Source organism: Clarias gariepinus, chromosome 19 (assembly GCF_024256425.1).
Source record: "Clarias gariepinus isolate MV-2021 ecotype Netherlands chromosome 19, CGAR_prim_01v2, whole genome shotgun sequence".
Taxonomy (NCBI): Eukaryota; Metazoa; Chordata; class Actinopteri; order Siluriformes; family Clariidae; genus Clarias; species Clarias gariepinus.
This window is the reverse complement of record NC_071118.1, coordinates 16,123,143-16,133,948: the sequence shown is the minus strand read 5'-3', so window position 1 is coordinate 16,133,948 and position 10,806 is coordinate 16,123,143. Positions and strand designations below refer to the sequence as shown.

General features: G+C 40.0%; 2 protein-coding genes across 2 annotated transcripts; both read right to left on the bottom strand.

Annotated features, from left to right (window-relative positions):
* Nucleotides 1-226: 226 nt before the first annotated feature.
* stc2b (stanniocalcin 2b) lies at nt 227-6,974 on the bottom strand. The gene is made up of 4 exons (XM_053478513.1): nt 6,702-6,974; nt 2,986-3,128; nt 1,856-2,067; nt 227-1,732 (listed from the first exon to the last, which is right to left on the bottom strand). The coding sequence occupies exons 1-4, from the start codon at nt 6,874-6,876 to the stop codon at nt 1,501-1,503; spliced, it is 762 nt and encodes a 253-aa protein (XP_053334488.1). The 5' UTR covers nt 6,877-6,974; the 3' UTR covers nt 227-1,500.
* LOC128507528 (uncharacterized) lies at nt 4,597-6,405 on the bottom strand. The gene is made up of 3 exons (XM_053478514.1): nt 5,776-6,405; nt 5,387-5,533; nt 4,597-5,150 (listed from the first exon to the last, which is right to left on the bottom strand). Exons 1-3 carry the CDS (start codon nt 5,852-5,854, stop codon nt 4,891-4,893), a joined length of 486 nt encoding a protein of 161 aa, XP_053334489.1. The 5' UTR covers nt 5,855-6,405; the 3' UTR covers nt 4,597-4,890.
* Nucleotides 6,975-10,806: the final 3,832 nt, after the last annotated feature.

Below are 10,806 nucleotides of genomic sequence, written 5' to 3'. Positions count from 1 at the left end.
ACAATAAAATGACAACGTAATACTTCGTACCTAACAAATTATAATAATATTGCTGTACCTTAAAAATTGTGGTACAAAACAAAGTCATGCATAACATTCAAAAAATAGAAATAAATAATACAAATTGTACAATTAAACAGAGAGTGATATGACCTCTGTACAATTAAAACATCTTTTTAAAAATTAAACATTAAAAATATGAGGTAGATACCAAATATTACCATAGTGTCAAATTCTGCACTGAAGTATGTCACGTTTTTATTTTAAACATCTATATTAAAAACATTTACATTTTCTCATAAATTTAAGTTGCTACATCACCCATATTTAATAGCAAAAATGTTCATCATTATACATACACATATCATTGGCCAAAAACTGACTGTTCTTTTTTTTATGTTGTACTTGATAACATTTTTTAAGAAACATTTTATTTTCTTTAGCTGTTATGTAGCTGGATATCAGTTATTCAATTTCAGTAGATATCATAGTTGCAAATCACAGTTTTTCTTCATTAACTGGCACAGAATCATAAAAAATGACCAAAAACCCCCAGAAAAAAACGCCCAATATATTCAGTGTATATAAGATAAACATTCCCGAGCCTAATTCAACTTTGGCATGAGGAGAGACTGTACAAAACTAAAAGTGGATCAGAGCTTGAACATACACTGATCAGCCATAATATTATCAATTATATACTGGTAAACTAGTGACATAATTAAGGGGACTTAAGGCTCATCTTTGCTTGTGGGGAGCAAAGGTTACCCTGTCCGGCCTTCTCCCAATCAAAGAAAATCCAATGTAGCACAAATCGCTTAAAATGATAGAATAATCGTATACACCTTTGTATATAATATGTTTATCACAGCTCAAGGTTGTTGATCTAGCCTCCAAATACTGAGCAGCTGGACTGCTAAGTCTGATCCACGGAGGCCTCCATCTTGCAACTTACAGCACTTAAAGGATCTCCTGTTAATGTTCTAGTGCCAGATACCACATGACACCTTCAGAGGTCTTGTGGATTCCTGCATCAATGTCTCCGAGCTGGTTTGGTGGCACAAGGGAAACCGACACAATATTGGGATTAAGGTTTTAATTTTGTAATATTATGGCTGGTCAGTGTATTGTACTCTAGTGAAATAATGCCATGAATTTACTCTAATAAAACATGGTAGTGAGGTCTTATTTTTAGCTACTGTGGTCACTTGAGCTTAAAAGACTGCTGGTTAGAGTGTTCTTTCTGCACAACGTTCCTGACACCAGTCTGTGCTTAAACAGGAACGTAGAGAGGCTTCTGGTTTGTATGAAATGCATTTTCACTTCATGGGCTGTTACCATTCTAACATGCCATTATCAAAGTATACAGTTGCACTATGGTAGTAACAATACTGTACATTATACATTCATTAATTAGAGTGTCATTAAAAGACCTGCTTGATGTGCTGCACTGTGGTGCAATGGAGGCACTGAAGGCTAGGAAACGTCTTTATGGAGGATCTAAACCTGCTGTCCATTAGGCGGTGGAAGAGGAGGACCAGCAGTAAGCAGCAAGTTGGTACTGCTGGTATTAGGCTCAGTCTGGATCCTGCTGTGGTCAGGCAGACAGAGGGTTAGGCTGGCACATAAGGCGCCCCAGTTCTGCTCACACTGGGTATGAATACGGTGGGTAATGGCGGCACGCACCTCCTCACCACAGCCCAGGAGGATGTTTACCAGTTCCACATAAGGCCTAGAGATATGATGGAGAGGGATAAAAAAAAATGTAACTTCCTGTATGAAAAAATGTTAATCACTGTGTTACGGCACTTGACAATTAGACACACTGCTGTAAGTTTAAAAGTAGAGCATATACCCTTTAGGAAAGAGATTCTGGAAGTGGATCATCTCCATCATAACATTGATGTTCTCTCTGGCCACTGAACAGAGGTTGTGTTTGTTGTAGCACTCACGCTGCAGCTGAAGCACCATCTTCTTCATGGAAACACACTTGCGACTGATACAGCTGAACTTGTGACGCAAGCCATGTGCCATGCATTTTAGTGCATCCTTGATGAATGATTTGCCCTGCAGCAAATATTAAAACGTAGGTTTAGGGGATGTTATTATTTCTTTGCCATTTATGTTTTATCAAGCCAAGCACTACAGCATGTTTTATAACAGTCATTTTAATAAGTCATTTTGGTCTGATGTTTGGGGATAAATTGGGGAGTTTTAATTATTGGAGGGTTACAACCACCAGTGGCGAATTATGTCTGTCTACTACTAGTTCCATGCCAGTGGCTCTGGATCAAGGACAACCCTGACCATCGGTTACTAAAGATGAATGAATAGCATTTTTATTTCTATCCCAGCTGTCAATGGTGCTCTAAAACACAACTAAACACAAAGCAGTAGGCAATATATATTCAAGGAAAGGTGTGACCTGTATGTCCATGGTGATTATAGGAAAGGGGTGCAAGCAGATGTTAATACATTATTGTTAGTCTTTTTGCTTCTCCGGGCCAAGGGGTCGCCACAGCGGACCATCATATCCACACTCACACACACACACACAACTTGGCATGGTTATGGCGGTTTTGATGCAACCCACTTATTTTATACGGGCTTGGGTCCGGCACTGCATCCAGTGGCTGGGGTTTGCACATTGGGTGTGAAATTAACCTCCCGCATGGTGTGTGAGAAACCCATCCTAAGCAGATGTGCAGCTGAGAAACTTGCAGCTCCAGAGAGAGTAATGATGACAAAGTGACTTATCTCCCTAGCCGAGAGGATTTGACTTTGCTAATTCACCTACACTTAAACACACCCAACAAACCTGGCAATTAACATACGAATTTGATCAGTTGGTTATGAACAGCATATTCCCCATCCTGTGCTTTACACTGACTGGTCCTCCTCTTGGACTGGACTTCAGCACGAGCCTGTCCACTAGTCTTCTCCTGAGCAGTGTGGAGTTACCGGTGTATGGCGTGTGCTTCTTACCTGAGAGTCGAATTTGCCGGCGTTGTGCAGGAAGTTCATGCAGATGTCATGCAGTCCGCGGATCTCACACGAGTTGTTAGTGAAGCACTGAAACGCAGAGCAGCCGACATCTCCAGCGCTCAGCAAACACTGCTGCATCTGCGCTACATCCACACAGGAGCGGCACACACACACACACACACACACACAGATCCGGTGTTGGGGGACGTTACTTTTCAAAGTAAGTAATTACATTACAAAATTAAAAGGTAATCAGGTACATTTTGATAAAAGTAACTAGTTTGAGAAAAGTTTAAAAGATTCAAAAGTAATCCAAGTACTCTAACACTGCACAGATCACAATAAAGGTCTATATACACTGTTTACTTTTATAGTGATAGTATAATTAAACAATCCAGAGTATGAATAAGAACGAAGTGCGCTTTTCTGGTTCAGTTATGGCGCTTTTCCACTGCGTGGTACGACACCGCATGGCTCAGTTCGACTCAGTTTGCGTTTCCACTGCAGTTTAGTACCGCTTTAGAGTGGCCGTGATTATTCACGTGTTGTCATAGTTGCGCCGCCTTTACTGCCGTGACATCATCTAAACGCGCCACAACAAACACACAACAATGGAGCATATGGACGGAATGGTGTTCTTCATTCTCGGCATGTGGATGTTTTTAACAGCAAGACGAAGGAGTTTGTTTCAAAAGAGGCTGATGGCAGCCAAAGAAAACACAGCTAAAAAAGACAAGCGAGTTTGGGAACTTTTACAACAACACGAAGACACCGACAACTTGTTATCTCGGCGACGCACAAGGGTAAGCATCTAAAAAAAAGCTCATCACTAGCTAACTTTTATCACTGTTGCTAAGCATATAATAAACTTAACTGCCAGTGTAACATTAAAATGCAGACTCTGTATATTACAGATCGTGCTTCAGAGTGGTGGGATGTGATTGTTCCCGGTTTTACAAACACTCAGTGGCTGGAGATCTTTAGAATGTCTGAAGAAACATTCATCCACTTATGCAACAAACTGCGTCCAGCGATGGAGCGACGGGACACAAACCTCCGTGTGTGTGTACCTTTAAAGAAAGGTGTAAGCATAACAACTGTGTGTCGGTGTGTTCAGGAGTTCTGTGCAGCAGCAGAAACCATGTTGGTCCCAGAGCTAATTCGTTAACCAGCACGCGATGTGGTTAATGCCTTCGGTCGATTAAAAGGAAGATGGCGATGCATTATGAAAAATGACTGTGCTGTCAACCTTGTGTAGTCCATGGTGCTGACATGTTGTGCTCTACATAGCCTGTGTGAGAGTCATGGTGAGATCAAACCCCAGCAGCAGAGACTGTGGTGGCAGTGCCACAGGCTGTAGAGGAGGAGGGCAGGGATGTCCGTGCAGGTCTGATGCGTTACTTGAGTAGCTAACTATTCACGTAGCATGTTCTGTAAAGTGTATTATCAATAAATTTTTAAACACCAGTTCAAACTTTACAGTGTATTCCTTTTTTTTTTGGTTTGTATTGTGTCGGCATTAACCATTTGTCTTTATCAGGAGGTACCTTACCTGCTCATACAATAATAAATCTTTAATATAGTCTTGGGCTACACGTATTTGATCAGATTGTTTTTATTAAAGCACAACACAATTTTACAGGTAAAAATATGACCAGAAAACACTAAAAATTTACAAGGTGCAAAAAATAAAAATATAAGTAGTGAAAATATAAACTGTAAACTTTAAACAGTGTGCACATGCACGTAGTGCACAACGGACATACAACAGACAAGTAGAACAAAATAAATTTTTACGTTAACAGAAGAAACTGTTAACAGTGTGCAGACATGTAGTGCAAACATTATCAAAAAAAAAAAAAAAAAAACACAAAAACACCTATGGCATTAGTCAGCAAGAGAGTTCTATTCCCGTCGGCCACTCATTGCCTGGACAAGCATCCCCATAACATTGAGGAATGCTTGATTGAAAGCAGCCGCCTGAGAGTGTTCCTCTGCCCTCAAGGCCGCTTCCTGCTCCCTCGCTTGTTTGGCCTCTTCCAGTGCCATCTGCAAGTGGCGCTCCCTCTGGGCACGGTTCAGCTCCTGCTGCTCAATGTCTGCCACCTGCATCTCTCTTAATGCAGCAAGATGTTCCTGATGGTGCAGGCTCCGTTTCCTCTTGCCTGGAACAGAGCGTAGAAAATTGGAGTGAGAATGAGAGAAATTATTTTTGAAATTAATGTGATTTTACTCAATTACATTTACAGTATCTATGGTATTGTATAATATTTATGGTATTACACTATTTATGGTAAGCAACAGTAGTTCATGAGACACGGTTTATAAGGATATATATCCTATATTGTGATATCCTATTTGTACATATTATGATATATGAAGTATCAAATGAGTATTGTACCCGTTAACACACGCTGCGGTGTCGCCGTGCAGCTGGAGGGTGATGGTGTTGGCGGGCGTGGTGGAGACGCTGCTAGCACCGCTTGGGAAGAGGGGTCGTCGTCCTTGCATGTAGAAAGTACAAGTGAATCGATCGTGGACAATGAGTCTGAAACGCAAAGTTTGTCTAATTAGTTGGGAATGCACAAATTACTGCAACACAACAACAACAAAAAAACCATGAACATCATGAACAATATCACTACCACTGATACATGTTAGCTACTAGGACTTCGTGCTTTATTAGGCCTTGATTTTACAGTCAAATTGCGATATAAAATAAGAATCGACGGTCAATAAAATCAGTAAAGTTAGGATTTCAAGCGTTATAAAAAAAAAAACACAACGTACCATCCTCGATCGTGTTCTCCGAGTTCAGGGCACCGTCCCTTCCATTGCTCGTTGGTCTGCCTCCGTAGATTGCGTCCATTTGGCCGAACCACTTCCACGACCGCCTGTTTAAACCACTCCGACTGTTGTGGTCTTTTATACTTCTGTAGTCGCTTTTAATTTTTTTTAACTTGTCCCTACACTGTTTGTAAGTCCGATGGTAGCCGTGTGCGGCCAAGAGCTTAGCGACCTCCTGAAAAACTTTTTCATTTCGCGTCGCCCCATCAAGCTCTCGCTGGATCCGCTACCAACGAGAGGAACGTCTGTACTTCCTCAATAGACCATGAAACAGCCATTTTTTTAGTTAATACAGTACAAAAAGGTGCGTCCGATCCTTCGCTGGCTCTGCTAATAATACTAGTGGTTCTGTTGTGTCTCGTGTCGCAAGTTCAGTGACGCAGTAATGACGATTTTTTCCGCCCAATCAGTGACCAGCAGAGTTTACACGTCACGTTTTGGTAACGGTTCGGCGCGCTTGGAACCTCGGCTGAGGTGGTACTAAAAAAAGGACCAGGTACCAGGTACTGTTCCCAGTGGAAAACCCCCCAAAAGTGAGCTGAACTGAACCGTGCCGTGCCGTACTATGCAGTGGAAAAGCGCCATTAGTCTGGTGCGTTAAGATGTGTTTTTGCTTTCCGACATCGTCCTCTGAGTTCAGGTGATTTAGGTTAATAGATTTTTTGCTACACACTATAAATCTCATTATGGCTAACACACGCAAACACACACACACACACACACACACAGGGGAAGATAGTGTTTAAGGTGATTATCTGAACTTGATGCGCTTTTGGGTGTAAAAAAACAAACAAAAAAAAAAAAAACCCTGTACAGGACCACGAAGTTAACCCCAGAAAACTTGCATGTGTGTGTTCCGTAAGGCCTACCTGTGTCCTTCAGGGACAGTCTTCTTTTCTGCGCGGTGAGGGGTCTCTCCTGGGAGGAGCTCTCATGGGAGTCGGAGGAATCCGCCGCGTCGCCGCTGCGCTGTACAGCCAACGCCAGCACCACTACGGCAAGTTTCACAGACATCTCGTCTCGGAGAGCTGATAAAACTGACATGCGCGTTCAGACCCCTGCAGCGTAACCGCACGAGGCGGCTAAAGGCGACAGGACGGAGGCGGGAAGGCGGCAGCTGCACAGGATGGATGCTCGCTGTATCCGCTACAACTCCAGGGTGTGAGGAAGGACACGAGCAGGTGCCGTCAGTCTCCCAGCTGACCTATCACTGGCGCGGGAGTTACGTGCCCTGCCCTGTTCACCGCGAGACCCTATCGATGCGTCACCAGGGGTTACTATAGTTACCGGGGTGGCGTTATGGGATGGAGTCAAAGCGCGTGGCGAAGTTGAGGTGGTGGGAAGGTGGTGGTGGGGGGTATATCTCTGTTCAGCTGAGATTTTTTGTTAAATATCATTCTTCCATACTTTTTCGTTTGTTCGTTCGTTCGTTCGTTAGGGCCCCCGACACCTTCCTATTGTATGTTTGAATATCATTCTGCTTTCTTAAAAAGAAAAAAAAAAAAAACGATAAAAGTTTTGACCAATGAATGAATACAATAATCACCTTAAAAAAAACGGTCATGTTTGTAGCTTAACTCTTACCTAACTTAATACTTAACATGTCACCAGCTAATCATTAATTCCTATTATAAGCTCGTTATTAATGTTTCTCACAGGTAAGAATGAGTCTGAAGCTGAATCTGTAGAATGCCTGGCATCCAAATAAGAATGTATGAGTTGTTAGGAATATTTATGATATTTATGCATCTGAGTGTAAAGGGTTATTATGTCCAGTAATTTTATTCTTTGACCTAGTTTTTCCCAGTTATCAAATCTTTCCTGGTGGTGTTTTAGTTTTGGGCAACAGTAGTTTGTGTAAACCAATGCAAACTTTCCACATGGAATGGAAGATAAAAATTAAAAGTTTCTTAAATTACTGTTGCCCCAAACTAAAACACTACCAGGAAAGATTTAAGAAATGGGAAAAACTGGGATCAAGATTTTACTTACTTATTCTTTTTAACCTTTAAAACGATAGAAAAGGAACAACTTGACATGAAACATTTCTGTATCATGATCCTGATCAAGGTCAAGTAGATTTGGAGACTATCCCAGGAACACTGGGCATGAACACACACACACACACATACATACATATACACATACACTCCTCCACAGCTAAAGGGAGTTTTTATAGTCAATCTTCATAATGTTTGGGAAGGTTGAAGGAAACATTCACATACAAAGCCTGAGCTCAAAATCTAAAGCTATAAACTGGAAATACTGTACACCTTTGTCTTACCCTGCATAGATAAATTAAGTACATTACTAGTTAAACAACACTACATCTGCCCTGAAGGCATGTGGCAAGATAATCAATGAGTAAAACTACTTTAGGGAAAGCTCTCCTCAGCATGGCCAGTCAATCCTAATCAAAAAACACAAATTGTTATATTGCTTGAGAAAGTAAAAAAAAAAAATGAAGGACTGAGGAGGTGTGATAGGACGGATAAAGTGTCCATCAATGCAGGGACATAAAAAAAAAAACAGGCCCATCAAGCATCAGGTGAGATGTAAACATGGCAAATTAGCTGAAATGGAAATGAAATCCCTGGATGGAAAGAGTGCCTTAATCTGCCTCCCCTCACAGTGACACTAGCCAATCCTGGGCATCTGTGAGCAGAAAGCAGTTGTGTCTGAGTATATTACACAACCTATGACTCAGCATGAACAGCAGGTCAGAAAGGTGCAATTGGCTTGCATCATGTGCCTTAGAAGCACATGATAAACATAACTTATTTTAAACTTATTACGTATACTAATGTTTGGAAAACATCAGGGAAATTAAAAGAAGTTTGTTTTAATAAAAATGATTTGATTAATATGTACAAGGGGCGTACATGCCAAAGCAGAATTAAATTTTAATGTTAAAAATGATTGATAATTACATAAATACAGTATGGTGATTAGACACTTAACCATAGTAAAACATTTGAATGGTGCAAACAGTTTAAAGAAGGCTGTACATCCATGTGGCTCGGAGTCCACTGCAGCCATTCCTGTAAATATGCAGCATTTTAATAGTCACATTTGTCTTTACACACAGTCATTTATGATCAACACTTGTACATTACAGAAACTCAGCTGGGAGCTAATGCCACATCCTCCTACAGTCCTAACCTCGCACTTAACCATGTCTACATGTTTTGTCCATTGAAGGAGTTCCTGGGAGGCCGGCAGTTCAGACATGAGGCAGACAGTCTGATCATGTCTCTTGCGCACTAAGAAAACTTTCTACCTTGATGTGGGGGGGTAGCTCAGTGGTTAAGGCATTGGACTACGGTTCGGAAGATCCCAGGTTCAAACCCCACAACAACCAAGTTGCCACTGTTGGGCCCTTGAGCAAGGCCCTTAACCCTCAACTGCTCAGATGTATAATAAGATAAAAAAATAATAATAATGTAAGTCGCTCTGGATAAGAGCGTCTGCCAAATGCCTAAATGTAAATGTATCCAAGCTCTAGTAAAACACTTGGATAAGTGCATTAGTGTGGTACGGAATTATATAAAAATTAATGGCAGTTTTTACTTTTATAACTGTGTATTCTGCACAATCAAAAGTTCTGGTTTGACTATGGTAAGGTCATAAGGGAAAAACATGGAAGAGAAGTATTCTGATTCAACAGTCTGTTCCAAAATGATTGGTCATTGTATTTGGCGAAAAATATATTAAAATTAAAAAGAACCATACAATATTTGTACTTGAAAGATAATTCTAGCGATTATATTCCGTATATCTAATTAATTCAGTGTTGTTTTGTATCAGTGTGTATTTATTATTTATTATGTGTCAGCAGGAACAGGAAATAAGCTGAAAACTACCCCAAACATCTGTTTGAATTAAATTGCTGCGTTGTGGAATGACAGTGTTTCTCCAAACACCAAGTCTGCAGGTTTGATGAGTCAAAGAGTGGTTTCTCAAAAACAAATCAGGCATAAAACATTAATCTTTTCTGACCGTAAATGGATGAGTAAAGACAAACTGTCCTCATCAATAACTCAGGGCCTCTACACACTCCCCCACATGTTTAGTTAAGATAATATTAAAGTGTTTTGGGCTCTGTATGAAAAAAACTGAGTCTGCAGCTGAGAACAAAAAGTCAGATCTTGTAATCATTAAAATTTTTATCTCATTAAAGAAAAGCAATCTTTTTAATTCTTCTGTTTATATAGTATAATTTTGGTTCCTAACAGATTTGTTTATACATAGCTATAGCTATAAAGAGCCATAAATTGAGCTACATCATCTACAATATAGAACACACTGTTTATTAGACATGACTGTTTAGCTTCTTTTTGGTTAACCTAGTAAATGTGTTTATTTGACAGACCCTTTTATTTCATAAATAGCTTTTTATAAATATGTGGTGCTTTGTGAACTAGCATATGAACCATTATATCTTGCAATGGGCTTTGATGAGGTTCTTTATAATATGTTAGTGTATATACTTTTTTCAGTCTTAAAGCGATTGATGTGTGGCATATGTTTAGGTCATGTTTACCCCCTGTGTTTGCAACTGTGTTTGTATGATATGGACACATGCTTTTGCTTTGAAAGAAAAAATGATCAAGTCCTTTAAAAACTCTGACAAAAGAAAGCTGCGTTTAAATAAATAAAAAAAATTGTAACTGAAGCTGCTACTACTTTAGTATTTAAACTGTAAACTATTTTTATGTATATAAAAAGCATTGGAATTGTAAAAAATAGTGTTAATGAATGGGCCACTATCTACTAAAATACTAAAAAATGTATAAAATTAGCAACATTCTTTTATGTATGTCCCAATAAATAGCGCACCATCTGGACACCTGATTCATTTTTCACGTGCTGTCTATCCACTCGTCATCAGTGATGCATATTTTTGTGCTATGTCTGACATCATTTGGCAGAGTTAAATGAGCAAATTAATACCTTGATAAGCCAAAACAGCTG

Excerpts from the sequence above, each read along its gene's own strand:
- LOC128507528 (XM_053478514.1), bottom strand. The coding sequence starts at position 5,854 with ATGGACGCAATCTACGGAGGCAGACCAACGAGCAATGGAAGGGACGGT. Across the intron at positions 5,534-5,775 it reads GGAGAACACGATCGAGGATG|ACTCATTGTCCACGATCGAT; the intron begins GTACGTTGTGTT and ends TTTGCGTTTCAG. Across the intron at positions 5,151-5,386 it reads ACCGCAGCGTGTGTTAACGG|GCAAGAGGAAACGGAGCCTG; the intron begins GTACAATACTCA and ends GCTCTGTTCCAG.
- stc2b (XM_053478513.1), bottom strand. The coding sequence starts at position 6,876 with ATGTCAGTTTTATCAGCTCTCCGAGACGAGATGTCTGTGAAACTTGCC. Across the intron at positions 3,129-6,701 it reads ACTGTCCCTGAAGGACACAG|CGCAGATGCAGCAGTGTTTG; the intron begins GTAGGCCTTACG and ends GTGTGGATGTAG. Across the intron at positions 1,733-1,855 it reads CAGAATCTCTTTCCTAAAGG|GCCTTATGTGGAACTGGTAA; the intron begins GTATATGCTCTA and ends TCATATCTCTAG.